Source organism: Triturus cristatus, chromosome 10 (genome assembly GCF_964204655.1).
Source record: "Triturus cristatus chromosome 10, aTriCri1.1, whole genome shotgun sequence".
Lineage (NCBI taxonomy): Eukaryota > Metazoa > Chordata > Amphibia > Caudata > Salamandridae > Triturus > Triturus cristatus.
Window position 1 is genome coordinate 949,195,550 of NC_140593.1, and position 13,808 is coordinate 949,209,357.

At 43.7% G+C, this 13,808-nt stretch overlaps 1 protein-coding gene across 1 annotated transcript in view; it reads right to left on the bottom strand.

Moving 5' to 3' along the window:
• Positions 1-13,808, bottom strand: part of HHATL (hedgehog acyltransferase like) — a 135,218-nt gene that overhangs the window by 94,192 nt on the left and 27,218 nt on the right. The window contains exon 2 of the mRNA XM_085628794.1: positions 2,525-2,673. Within this exon, the coding sequence (XP_085484920.1) occupies positions 2,525-2,630 (106 nt within the window). The 5' untranslated portion in view covers positions 2,631-2,673. The remainder of the gene's footprint in view (positions 1-2,524; positions 2,674-13,808) is intronic.

Consider the following 13,808-nt stretch of genomic DNA (forward strand, 5'->3'; position numbering starts at 1 on the left):
TACTCTATGCTTGATCTCTCTTAAGCTGGATGAAGGCCAAAGCACTACATGGAAGTGGTTCCTTTAACTCATATCATTGAGGTGCAGGGCACTCACTGCAAGTGGCAGCTGTGTCATTGCTAACCCAGTGCCATCATCTTGTTGGACTTGTAGGCAACATTTGATACCCTCAGCCCTTCAATGTTATTTGCTTTCCTAGACAGTCTTAACATAGAGTGCTATCCTTGAGCGATTCACCTCTTTTTAAACAACTCCATGCACGTCAGCTGAGAAACCTCTCTCAAGCAGAGTTTCTCAGGTCTTGGCTCTCATTCCTGCATATCTTTGTTACGCTTCAAGCCCAACTGATTAGGAAGTTCAGATCTCTGTTCTTTTCAGATGAAGATGGCACAATAAACGTTTCTTTTCGGTAAACAGCCATTACATTGCGGCTTTTACCACGCATCCTGTAACAACGTAAGCGTTACCAAAAAAGCGTAGACTTTACTACGCAATTTTTTACAACGTATGTGCTTTTACCACGCATGCCTTTGCGATGAATTTCGTTTTAAAGGTATGTATGGTAAAAGCACATATGTTCTAAAAAATATAGGCGAGCCACGTCGTTGTGAGGAAACAGAGTCTCTTCCACTTCCTCACAACGGCGTGTACCGCCCCTCAGATGAGCTACCTGCACCGCACGAACCACGAGGAGAGAAAGGTAAGGGGGTTTGGGCCTGGTGTGGGGGTCACTAATTTAGGGACTGGGGCCGGGGGTCGTGCAGGGGTAATGTTTGAGGGTTTAGGGTAGGGCAACGGCTGGGGGCGGGGGTCTGCAGGGGTAGTGTTTTAGGATTTAGGGTAGGGCAAGGGTTGGGGTTGTGCAGAGGGAGAGTTTTAGGGTTAAGGGTACGGAAAGGATTGGGGTAAGGAGGTCGTGCAGGGGTAGGGTTTTAGGTTTTAGGATAGGGAAGAGGACTGGGGGCCGGGGGTAGGGTGTCGTGCAGGGATAGTGTTTTAGGGTTTAGGGTAGGGAAAGGGCTGGGGGTCGGGGCGGGGGTCTTGCAGGAGCCGTGTTTTAAGGTTTAGGGTACAGCAAGGACTGGGGGTCGTGGAGGAGTAGTGTTACTTACCTTAATCACTTTTACCAAGTGTATGCCTTTACCACCCATGCCTTTGCATTGTATTAGCATGCGTGGTAAAGCCATATGCGTGGAAAAAGAATACGTTGTAATGGCAGGTCGTTGTAAATGTACTAGCGTAGTAATACCTGTGTTGTAATGGCACACGTGGTATTAGTACGCGTAATAAAGTCGTACATTCTTTTTTTCATATTGATGCTGACATTCCCACTGCTACCTCCTCCTTGAAATAATGCTCGAGAGTCGTCCACAAACGGATTCAAACCGATTTCTTAAAATTCATTGGAAGTAAATGTGAGATCCAGATATTGGGGACAGGAAGCTCTGGACTTAGACTGCTGACCAAAAGATCTAAGATAAATTATCCTCTAGTGCCAAGTTTTTTATTCAATCAGCCACTTTTGTGGTCACAGTAATTATTTCTTGTCCTGTAATATCATAAAGATAAATAAAACACTTGTCCCAGCGAGTGACACATAGTGACAAACAAAGGGCCTGATTTACATTTAGGTTGTAATATGAATACTTCTCATTTGTGATAGGCGCTAGATCGGGAAGAGCATCTTCTGTGGAATTTCTTCCACTAGACTGTTTATATTCTGAAGGAAACTCCACAGAAAAAACTCCCAGATTCAGCACTTTCCATGTCTAATCCAATGTCACTGTCAGCTTAAAAATACTTTAGCAGATACTGTCTATCTGTGCATCATTCCCCATATCTGTCAAAAAGCGGAGTGAATAAAGACTAACTAAAGGCTGGTATCTGATTAAAATAATAGTCACTCTCAGTTCATGAACACTAATTCATAAAACTCCCCATTTGATCAGTTTTGCAAATTATTCTTAATGAACTGAGAGCTTCAGATTTTGGTGAACCAAGATTCTTTTTCCAAGGATCTCCAAGAGACTGAAATTTAAATAGTAGATTTTGATATTCTGAACATCTTTGGATATAACATGGTGTTGTGTGTGAAACTGATAGATTGTGGTACATCAGCCAAGCATGCCTACGATACACCAAGCAGGCGAACTATGTATTGGTCTAGAAAACTGTACTAGAAACTACGTGCCCGGGCTGTTCAATTTCAATTAACCTATATTTTTTATTCTGATGGGCCAATTAAAATTGCCAGTTATGCCCAATCTATCCCCAGTTTTGTTATGAAATGTACTAAAACATGAACTACTTTGTTGCCACACTCACTTTGGAAAATCAGTACAAAATCACATGAGTAAAATGACATATGTTACTCTCAAAAATACCATCTATGGCTAACCTAGCTGCGTAGAACTCGCGAAACTGTGCTCCAACAGAGCTGATCTGGCTATATAAGTGGGACTCGGAAATGTGCTTCATGTGAAAGACACGGTATAGGTTTCTGAGATAGAAGTAGAAGTCTTACCACTAGACGCTTCAAAGATTCCATTCGCAGAGTATGCCAAGGCGCATGTCAACGCCAAGGCATAGAACCCCAGCTCATACTGCGGCAAGGCAGCTTTCACCCCCATGCTGGCTGATCAACACCACTGGACACTCCGTTGAAACACAAATCTAGAGAAGCAGAAGGAAAGAGAAAAATCTAATTCTTATTTTTCCAGTTCTATTTATTTATGGTAAATTGAACTAAAATATACAGCTAAAATTATAATTACATATGTGCTTTTACACCACACAATTTTAGCAATACTCCCATACATGCAGTAACATTCTGTAACGTGCATGTATACAATACATTTCTTTCTGCATCTTTATTATTATTTTTACAGAGTTTTATATAGTGCGAACTTGACCCGAATCGGGTATCAGAGCGCTTTACATAGCACTAGCTGCATTACATGAGGACACATTCATTTTTGCTAGGCACGGGGAGATTAAGTGATTTGCCCAGAATCACAGGATGTTTAGCGTCATCATTAGATACCCACCTATCTTTTCTTGGAGTGAAATACCAAATGTCATGAGACATATTTAACCGGTGAATTTCTCATTACGGCTGGGGAAGATTCTCTTGGTTCTTTCTTTTAATTAAATTTTTTTCTCTGGGGATGTTTGCTTTTTGTGTAATCCAAGATACTACAGAATCTCTTGATAAACCTGCCCAGTAATATTGGCCAATAACCATGAACTTCTGCCTAAACAATAAATATCCTGTAGTTTCAAATTTACTGTATTTATAGTTGCATATTTACAGCACAAATTAATAACATCTTGATCTGCATAGCACCAAAAAACAATAAAGGCACAATATTGAGCACAAAAAAAAAAACCAATTGGGCCAATAAGCCACTAGGTAAACAGCGTCATTCGTAAGTTATGAAATTTAATTTCATCTCTGACCTCGGGAATGGAAGCAAATATATAAAAATCTGCACCAAATCATGATAGGACATGACAGATAATCTTATTTAAGGAACAGAAATGCAGAATATTATATAACACTACAGTGATTTAGAGTTAAAAAAAAGTGGGTGGGGAGGGAGAGGAGAGTGTGAGGGGAGCAAGCTAACAGAACTACAGAAATAGCGACTCAAAAAAGGACTAAGGGGCACATGCATCAAGATAAAGAATTGCAATTCGTTAATACCGATTTTTATGAATCGCTATTTAGGAGTCGCAATTCCTTATGCCTGTAGGTTTCACAAAAATAATAGCGATTCCTACAAATTCCCTAATAGCGAATCACAAATTGCGATTCGGTATTCGGGAATGCTGTCCCATTCATTCCTATGGGCCTAGAGGCCCATAGGAATGAATGGGAAAGCATTCGTAATTTGCGATTACCAAATAGGTAATCACAAATTGCGAATGCAATTGTAAGGGTGCTAGGGGGCCTAAGGGCCCCCTGATGCACCCCCAAAACAGGTAAGTGTGCACATGTGGCCCTAAGGGCATGTGTATGCGCTACATGACACTTAGAAAAATGCAAATTTGTTCATTTTTGTAAAGATTTGCAAATTACTATCAACTTGAAGTTGATGGTAATTTGCAATTCCTTAATGCAAAGTTGAATTTTGAAAATGCTTCTTGCCTCAAATTTAGGGAATAATAGGTAATCGCAAAAATTGTGAATACCTATTTTGCAAATGCATTTTGGGTTGATGCATCGGAAATGGCTTTTTACGGGTCGCAAACGGGCCGATTTGCAGAATCGGCCTGTTTACGACGGGTAAAAAGCTTGATGCATGTGCCACTAAAAGCCGTGGCACCTAAGCACAAGGGAGAAAGAAAAAAACGAAAAGTTCAGGCTGCTAGGAGCAGCGAAGACAAAGGAAGGACTAGAAGTCCCCTCTCCAAAGAGCTGGGGAGAAAAAAACGACTAATATTCCTGTCTCCTAATGGCAGTATCGATACAAGAAGGACTAAAATTCCAGGCTCAGGGTTTTGGAAGTAAAGTTAGAAGGCAGAAACATTAAAATCATCTCAGAGCGATGGCCTCCACCAATAAAAGCAATACCCATAAAATAGAAAACATTCTTTTAAGGTAAGTAGGAGCACGAACAATACATATGCGGAGTACAATACATATCTGCTCTAATTTGTAATAAAATGATTTGGTTAGCATTTTTGATGTGTTTTTTGTGCATGCAAAAATACAGTTTCTTCGTAAGTAAGAACTTATAGTGCATTTATATTCTTATGAAGATCATATTTCAAGTAAGCACTTAGTAAATGTGCAAAATGTGCTGCTTTTAGTGGGGGTAGCCCTCTATCCAAGATGGCTTCTGCGCTCTCCAAATAGTCCGGTCAGGTCCTTCTGCTGCTGCAAACATGTACCTCATACATTACAAACAAAGCCCTGCCTCGGAGGTGGATTAATATTCCTAATAGCCAATAGCATGGTGGTGAGACAGACATAATCATCTGAAGTGATTCAAGAGGAGAATGGCACTCTCTGAAATCGAAGACGGGCTGATTCAACGCCATCATTGGCTGAAGGGGGGCGTGACCCAAATTCACTCTCTGGACATGAACCAGGTGTCTACACAGTAGTGTGTATAGATCCAGAAATATGGATACATTAACTACAGACAGACCTGAAATCAACATGCATATTTTATTAGATAAGTAGTATAAAAAGAATAAGGTAAAATATGGGCCTGCCATACAAGATTGGATGTACAGAACTACAAACTGATTGGAATTAATGAATGCATATGCAGGCATTATCGAATCATTTTTATGATAATCAGTAGAGTTATTCTCCATATGTTTAGACCAGTTTGTTGAATAATGCCATTTTATTTGGCACTATGGCATCATTGAAAATACATAATTTTTGGGGAGGAGCCAAGATGGCGACCGGAGCAGTCGCTTGAGCGCCCGGCTCCGTCGGCCCTTGGCCTCGGACTATCATCCTGATTCCTATCCTTGCCGATTTTCGAGGTGCAACGCGTGCGACGACGCGCTGACTGCGCCGTCGCTTTCCCGAAGTCTTAGCCCGCCCGGATGCCGGAGTTCTTGGTGCCTTTGTTCTCCGCCCTGGTCCCTTGCTCTACTGTGGCCTCGGCCGGCCCTCTGGAAGCGTTGCAGTCACCGGACCCGCTGGTGCAAATCTGAGCCCGAGGTCCCGATCCCGCCTCACGCCACGTACGGTCGCCAGAAGAGCCGGGAGAGAGACGCCCGGACACCTCCTGTACCCTGCACCTGACGGGCTGGAGCTAGAGGGTAAGCCCCGGTGTGGCGGGTCTCCTACCCCGCTCTGTGGACCACGCTGTGGAAGGCTGCAGACCCCCTTCTTCTATGGTCTAGTCGGCTGCAAAGAGAGCCCGAGGGAGGGGAAGCGCCTGCTGGCTTTCACCTGTTGCGGCGCAGACCTGTTGGGAATTGCCTCCTTCTCACGATCCCCCCCCTGGCCACGGTACCGTTCAACGGTAAAACATGGCGCTGATTGCCTGCTCGCTGCTGGGGGGTGATGCTCCGGTCTCGCCCGCTGCCCGCTTCGCCCTCCCTCTACCAGACTCCAGTTCCCCAGTGCCGTCCCGGATTGCTGCCGTTGTGGGGACGCAGCTTCCGCTGACATACGGCTCCGTTCTGGCTGCCCTGCGGGACTTTCGTCTGCAATTGTGTGTCGGCTTGCAAACGCTGAGTGAGCGGTTCGACTCTACACTGTCTGCTGCGGGCCGTGAGCGCCCCGTTTGTGATCAACAAGACGTGAGTCTGCCAGTGCTGTGGTCCTCCTGCGGGGAAGCAACGACTGGGTATAACGGGGCTACACTGGTGTCTTCATTTGGCTTTCCCGGCGCCCAGGATCAATCGCTCTCCTGCTCAGTGGCAGACACTTTGTTTCCCCGGTCATTGCTGCCTGCTTTGTTGTTGCCTGCCTCACCGTGCCCGCAGGAGTTTCCAGCTGAACTACACCTGGCGACCTCGAGGAACCGTTCACGGTGGCCTACGGCTCCTTTTATGTGGAACTCATGTACTTTACAAGCCAGGTCTGGATTTTATATGGTGTGCAAGGGGACCTCCATAGATGATCGGCGGCCATTTTGTGACTCTACTTCTCCATCTTCTCCCAAGTGGCCATATTGTCTTTGTCTGTTCGGGATGCGGGGCATTCACGAGGGGGCGGGTCTAATCGTACGCCCGCGATCGGGCCAGGGCTAGATTACTCTCTATCATCATGGCTTCACGGCCGGGCTGGACTGGGACTGGAATTGTCTACATATGTTGTGCGCACTCGTCGCGATCTGTCTGCCTTCTTTGCCTTGGTGTTACATGCTATCTTCACACGACCGCCTTTGGGTGTAGTGGGATTTCAGTGTGTGGAGGATTGGTTGGCCGGTGGTGTCGGGCGCTCCGAGGATACGTGGGCTCCTCCCCACCTCCTTTCTTCTTTCTTCTCTTAGTTTCTTTACTCTATTCCTACTTTCTCTCTTGTCTATATTTCGGGTTCATTGGGCGACAGGCACTATGCTGGGGGGGGGTAGGCCATAGCCTCCGCATTGGTGTAGGGTGGGGGGGTAATTTACTGTTTCTTTTTAGTTCTATGGGCCTCTTTCTTTCATGTCTCTGCGCTATACTTGTTTCGATTCGGGGTCCGGGTGTGGGGTGGATTGAGTGGGGGCGGCTTTTAGGGGGTGCGTATTTACTACTGTGATGATCCTGTTATCTAACTGCATCGCCTTACTGTATGAGATTTTCTATGGCTGTTTTAATGATGCTGCTGCCCTCCAGTGTATGAAGCCGACTTGCGGACTCGAATCTCCTTGTTTCTATCCTTTACTGCCTTTTTTCTCGATAAAAATTTTTTTTGAAAACCTTAAAATTAACCTTCACTTCTCCTTCCCCCGGTGTCAAGGATCCCTCCAGTGTATGAATCCTGAATCGTTGCTAATCTTGACCTTGACGCACAGGGGATGTATTGTTTGTCTCTGTGCTCAACCGTATTGTGGCCGGCCTGATGGTTGTAGGCCCGTATTTGTTCTTTTACTATGCACAAATAAAGGTTTTTAAAAAAAAAAAAAAAAAAAAAAAAAGAAAATACATAATTTTCCCTGCTGTCCTTATGATAGTGTATTTGACAAACCATTAACATTAAAGCATCCTAGTCCCACTTTTATACCGCATGTAGAGCTCAAGAAAATTATAGAGACCCAGTAAAAATGCTCAAATCAGCCCCCAACAGTAATGCATTTATATCCATATAGATTTTCTGATTTCTACATGTGATGCCAGGATCTATTTTGTTATATCAATGCTCAAAAACTTTGTATGAGTTGTACTATTGATCACCTGCAGTGGAATTGACAATTGTACAGTTTCAATGTAGCCTCAAATGATCACATGAAATACAAAAAAACATCAACAGGCCTACTGGAACCAAATACAAAAAAATAGTTGCAGATCCATAGGCAGCTGATCACATGTGTCCATTTATGATACTAAATTGGAGTCCGTCCATAAAACAAAAAAGGACAGTTTTAATGTTTCAATCTAAAATATGATGCAAACAACATTTAGATACCCTACCATTTCGTGTTTGGTTAACTTAAGCACATCTTGCATTATTACTGTGGGGAATCGCTGTAAAAGCTCCACAATGCCCTTGTAAAGCAGGGGTTCTACACTACACTCCAGCTGTAGAGTAAAGCCATCACAATCCCCATAACTCAAGCACGAATCTATGACTTGATAGAAGTAACAGCAGATAGACCCCAAACTTAGGAGACAATCAGGACCTAGTTGACACCATTAAGTAACATAAAGCTCCACTGACAATTAAAGGCTACATCCTACTGTTCAAGCACCACACATTCAAAATACAACAAGAAACATGGGAACATCCATTTTGGAGTTTGTCACTGTAAAAGTCATATCATTTATAAAATCACAGATTGTACGCTCATCAGGTTCTGACTGCCAAGTGTAAAACAGCCCACACCTCCAAAAATAAAAACATGCAACTAATTCAGTACTTTTAACAAAGTTTATAGAGTGTGTTATGAGAGATAACGTAAATTCTTTAACCCCAAACCATAAAAGACAGTGAAATTCCATAGAAAAAGAGAGATGCCTAACATACAAAGTGACCCTCCTTTGTGGTCTAGTAAAACTCCAAAGCAGCAATATGAATGTATGCTAAAAACCATTTTCCTGCTGAACTGAGGAAAATGGTTTGTTAACCCTTTCGCTGCGGCGGGAATTCCGCCGCAGCGCTGGGGGGTGTGGGGGGGCAGCGCGGTGGCGCGGTGCTCATGACGGAACCGCTCCGTCATGAGCCGCGGTTGAGCTGTGCTCATGACGGAGTGGTTCCGTCATGACTCCGCCCACTGCGCTAATCGCCCGCACAGGCGGGGAATTAGCGCCGCGTGGGCGGCGCGGCCGCCAACGGCCGCAGCATGACGGAACCACTCCGTCATGAGTACACGGCGACCGTGGCTCATGACGGAGCGGTTCCGTCATTGGTGGGGAAGGGGTTAATAGAATCCTCGTTCAACCCTATCAAACCCAAACATGAATTAAAGATCTATTTCCAATATTCCATTCCATTGAAGTTCTTGAGAGAGTGCAGTGATCAACCACTTTATTAGCTCTTCTGTAAGCCTTGATTTAGGCCAGGAAGTGATGTCTTATGTCCTGATCAATGTCCTTGATGACATGTGTCTTTTGGTTGATAGAGACAGTGTTTCTGCACTGATGCTTCTGGACTGTCTTCTAGTGTTCGAGTTTGCGACCATTAGCCTGATATCTTGACCATCAAACTAGAAACTTCATGGATTGTAGGTAAAAATTGTGCTTCAAAGTTGTTGGGTCTGACATCCTTGGCATGGCTTTCCTCCAACGTTTTGCCTTCCAACCTCCTGTTTTTGCTGACTTTGTTTTTGCTGCCTTTAAGACTCTGGGCACTTTACCACTTCTAATCAATGCGGAAGTGCTTGTTCTCTTTCCTTTAAACATGGTAATATTGGCTTACACCCAATTGGAATATTTAATGTACTTGTCCCTAGTAAAGTGGTACTACATATGCTCAGGGCCTGTAAATTAAATGCTACTAGTGGGACTGCAGCACTCATTGTACAACTCACCTAAGTAGCCCTTTAAACATGGCTCAGGCATGCCATTGCAGCCTGTATGCGCAGTTTTAAACTGCCATTTAGACTTGACAAAATAAATCTCTTGTCAGGCCCAAACCTCCCTTTTTAATACACATAGGTCACCCCAGGGTATGTCCTAAACAGCCTAGAGGGCAGGGTGAAGAATTTGAAATGTTGGACATTTTTGACTTGAGGGGGAGGAGCTGTCACCTACCACACGTATACATCATGAATGCTCTACCTGAACACACTCACAAAGGATTTGACACTAATCTTTTATGACCCGAGGCCTGCTGGTGCCAGGGCGGGGAGACGAGAAATTCCAAAGACCCCTGCGGGTGGAAACCTCCAGATCCTTCTCCTACTTCAAAGTGGGCACCAGGTATAAATATTTGAGCCTCAGACCCAACTGTTCACCACATCTATAGACCTGTGGAAGACTCAGAAGAATTGCTGTGCTGCTCTGCAAGAAGGACTGCTACTCTGTTGCACTGCTGCTCTGCTAACCGACTGAAAGGACTGGATCTGCATCTTGAACCCAGGATTACCATAGTGACTCCAAGGGCTAGTTGGCTAGCCTCATGAGCAAAGCCTCCGGGAGAGAAAAGGATCCAACCACCTTGAAACCAGCAACTGGATTCCTAACCCACCCCCAAGTGGTGTCACCTCAGTCCTGGACCCTTGGAGGTGGGCCAAAAATTGCTCTGCCAGCCCCGTTGTGGTTCTGTGAAGCAGAGCAGACGCAGAGCGACACATCTCCTTGCAGCTGCATAGGAACCATGGTAGCATACCGCATCCCTGATTCTGGACCTTCTTGCAGCTGCATAGGAACCACGGTAGCATACCGCATCCCTGACGCTGAACCTTGCATCGCTGCTCGGAGTCTCCTCGAAACCACGACTGTGTGAGGCACCTTCGGCGCAGGCCTTCACATTACAAGCCCTTCTTCAACGACATCCTCAACCACAATGTGGGGCTCTGCATCGCACCCCGCAACTCTTCAGAACCGCCAATGGGTGAAGCATTTTTGATGTAGAACTTCGCATCACAAGCCCCTTGTCAATGGCATTCCTGATGACAATGTAGGAATCTGCATCACAGTCCTACAGCTCCTCAGAACCACCGCAGCGCTTAGCATCCTCGATGCAGAATCCCGCAAAGCTCCTCAAACCAGGATTTTAGATCTTTTTTTTCAGCTGGCCTAACTTGGCCCCTGTAGCCGGCCCACGTTCCATCGAGGTCGGCCTGAACTTGTGACTTTGTCCCAGTGCAGAATGACCAGAGAACCGCAGCTGGCACTTTGTGCTTTTAGGTGCTGTTTTTACTTAAAAGTTTGAAATTGCACCTCCAGTTCTATGGATTGAATTTTTGACATTTTGATCTCAAATAATTTATTACAATTTAGTCTATTTTTTTAAATTGGTGTGAGATTTTTCTTCTGTTGCGTTCTCATTTTATTACTGTTTGAAGTGCTGCATACATACTTTATGGCCAGGTCTAAACTGGGGTGGCATGGTGAGAAAAAGAATAATGGATTTAACCCAGATCTCTTGACTGGGGGTGAATGTTTTGATTTGTTCTGCATTCCGTCCATCAATTGTGTGTCTTTTGCTTTCTCGCCCTAAGTGCGCCAGGTATGCCCAGACTTGGGTCCTGGGCTCAATGAGCCACTGGAATCAAGCTATCCTGGCTGAAGAGGGGTGAAACCCCGAAACAGGTCCTAGGATGCTTGTTTCCGGTCCAGAGAGGACCTGGCTTGGCAGTTCGGGCTGGACTGTTCCCATGAGGCACAGGGTCAAGACTGATTTGCAAATGGCCAGGTCTAAACTGGGGTGGCATGGTGAGCAAAAGAATGATGGATTTAACCCAGATCTCTTGACTGGGGGTGAATGTTTTGATTTTTCTGCATTCTGTCCATCAATGGTGTGTCTTTTGCATAAATACTGTAGGCATTGCCTCTAAATTAGACTCCCCGCAATTGTGCCAAGCTACCAGAGGGTTAAGGATAGATTAATTTGGGGTTTGCTTGTGTTTCACCCTGACAGAGATTGTAGTTGCTGCTTGAGTAATGTTTCAACACCCTCAACCACTAACTACATTTCCTACCAAATTGATCATGTCTTCAAACAGATCCCAGTGGCTCACAAAGTTGCCATGTCAAACTGAAGTTTTTGAATTTCTTTGTGCCCCCCTTAGTGTTTAGCATTTTCTCTTTCCTTTTCCAGCAATTATCGTAATTGAGTGGCCTGCCTAATTAATCCAAAGGTGTTCTTGTCCATAAGTTAATGTGATGAAAGGAACACAAAATGCTGATGGCAAAAAGATAAATAATTTTTGTACAGAATCCTTTCAAGGTGATATCATAGACAGCACAAATCATAAGAAATATGAAAGAGCTGAAGAAAGAACTCTTAATCCTCTTCACCAGAATCTACAAAATAAATCAGCACTGTATTTTCTCACTTTGCCACATTTCATGGAACACCTGTATCCTCCTGTGTTTCAATCACAGGGTGTTGCTGCAGTGTTTTTTTAATAGTAAGATACTGCTCAAAGATTTCTCATGTGAGTAACAAGGACCCCCTGTTAGATCAAGAATATAATTCCTAGCACAGAGTAATACACAATGAAAAATACATTCTTGGGCAATATAATTATACAGCATTCCTCATTCTGCATATACTAAAATAGAGACAGTGTAACGACCAAACTATAAAAAATGCAAAATGTAATGACAAATATTCAAAGTTGTGATCATATCATTGCATCAATAAATTAAAAACACAAGTTTGATAACACAATCGTTATTTGTCTAAACCTATGATAAACCTATGATAAACACAATCTCGCTAAAATAAAACTACAATGTAAAAACAATGTAAAAACACAATACTGTGGCAAGTGGTTCTGAGGAGCAGTAGGACTGTGATGCAGATTGCTACATTGTCTCTATTTTCAGTATATCCAGAATGAGGAATGCTGTATAATTATATTGCCTAGGAATTTATTTTTCATTGTGTACTGCTCAAAGATTGGACACGTTGGTTTTGATGGCCATCCACATTAGTGTCTTAGTGAAGTACCACCAGGTTCAGTCTTAACACCTATGTTCTTCAATATGTTTGTTGGACCAATGGGATCTGCGTTCAAAGGTTCAGGAGTGTCATTACACTAGTATGCTTTTACAATTACAAAACCTACTTGAGCAGGGTGGATCAGTGCTGGCAGGATCTGCTTCAGCAGCTTGCCAGGACTTTGCAAGGATGCTAATGTCTTAATGTCTTAATGCATTTATTAGATAAATTGGTCGATAGCTCCGGCACTGCACTGGGTTTTTGATTGATTATAATATAAGAGAGACTCTTGCTCAATTTAATTCTGGGAGAAGGTTCATGGTGGAAGCATTTTCTGTAAAGACCTCTACAGAAGGTTAACTTTTGACTGCTTGTGTGCCTTTATAAAATTCTACCACCAATCCATCTAGGCCCGGAGCCTTGCTCAAGGGCATTGCGCCTGTTGCCTGAGCTATCCCGTCTGCTGATCTCTCCGCTTCAAGTGGCTGGGACAAGTCTGTGGATGGTATCTTCAGTCAGAGATAGGAGAAAAAACTGCCTTCCTCCTGTGTGGGGGATTTTCTATTCTCTGATGCGCATAGTGATTGACAAAGGCCTTTGAAATCCCATCGTGATTCATTAGAATATGTATTGGTTATAAGGTGAATATTTGTATGTGAACCTAACAGCTCGGTGTAAATGATTACAAGGGATTTTTCAACATGATTATTGTTTAATCTGACTCCTGTGTCCTTGTGGTCCTTGAATTTGCTATTATTTAAGCACACACATATTTGGTTTTTTTGACATTGGCTCTTATGTACTACTTTTGTCCAGCAAAGGCTCAGAACAGCTAGTTGTAATGTGAAATTCCCTCTCTCTGTCTGCACTCTCTACTATTCCTGGTTAGAAGTCGCCTGTAATACTCTATGACAGACATGTTCTGTCATCCTCATCTTTTATTGCAGACTATTACTGACATCAGAACTAAACTTAACAAGAGCATTTAGTTTAGCAGTGTGACTCATTTACAAATCAAAACACAATAAATTATTTTTATTTACACAGTTGCCAGAGGTCCCAGGCAATATGTGACATC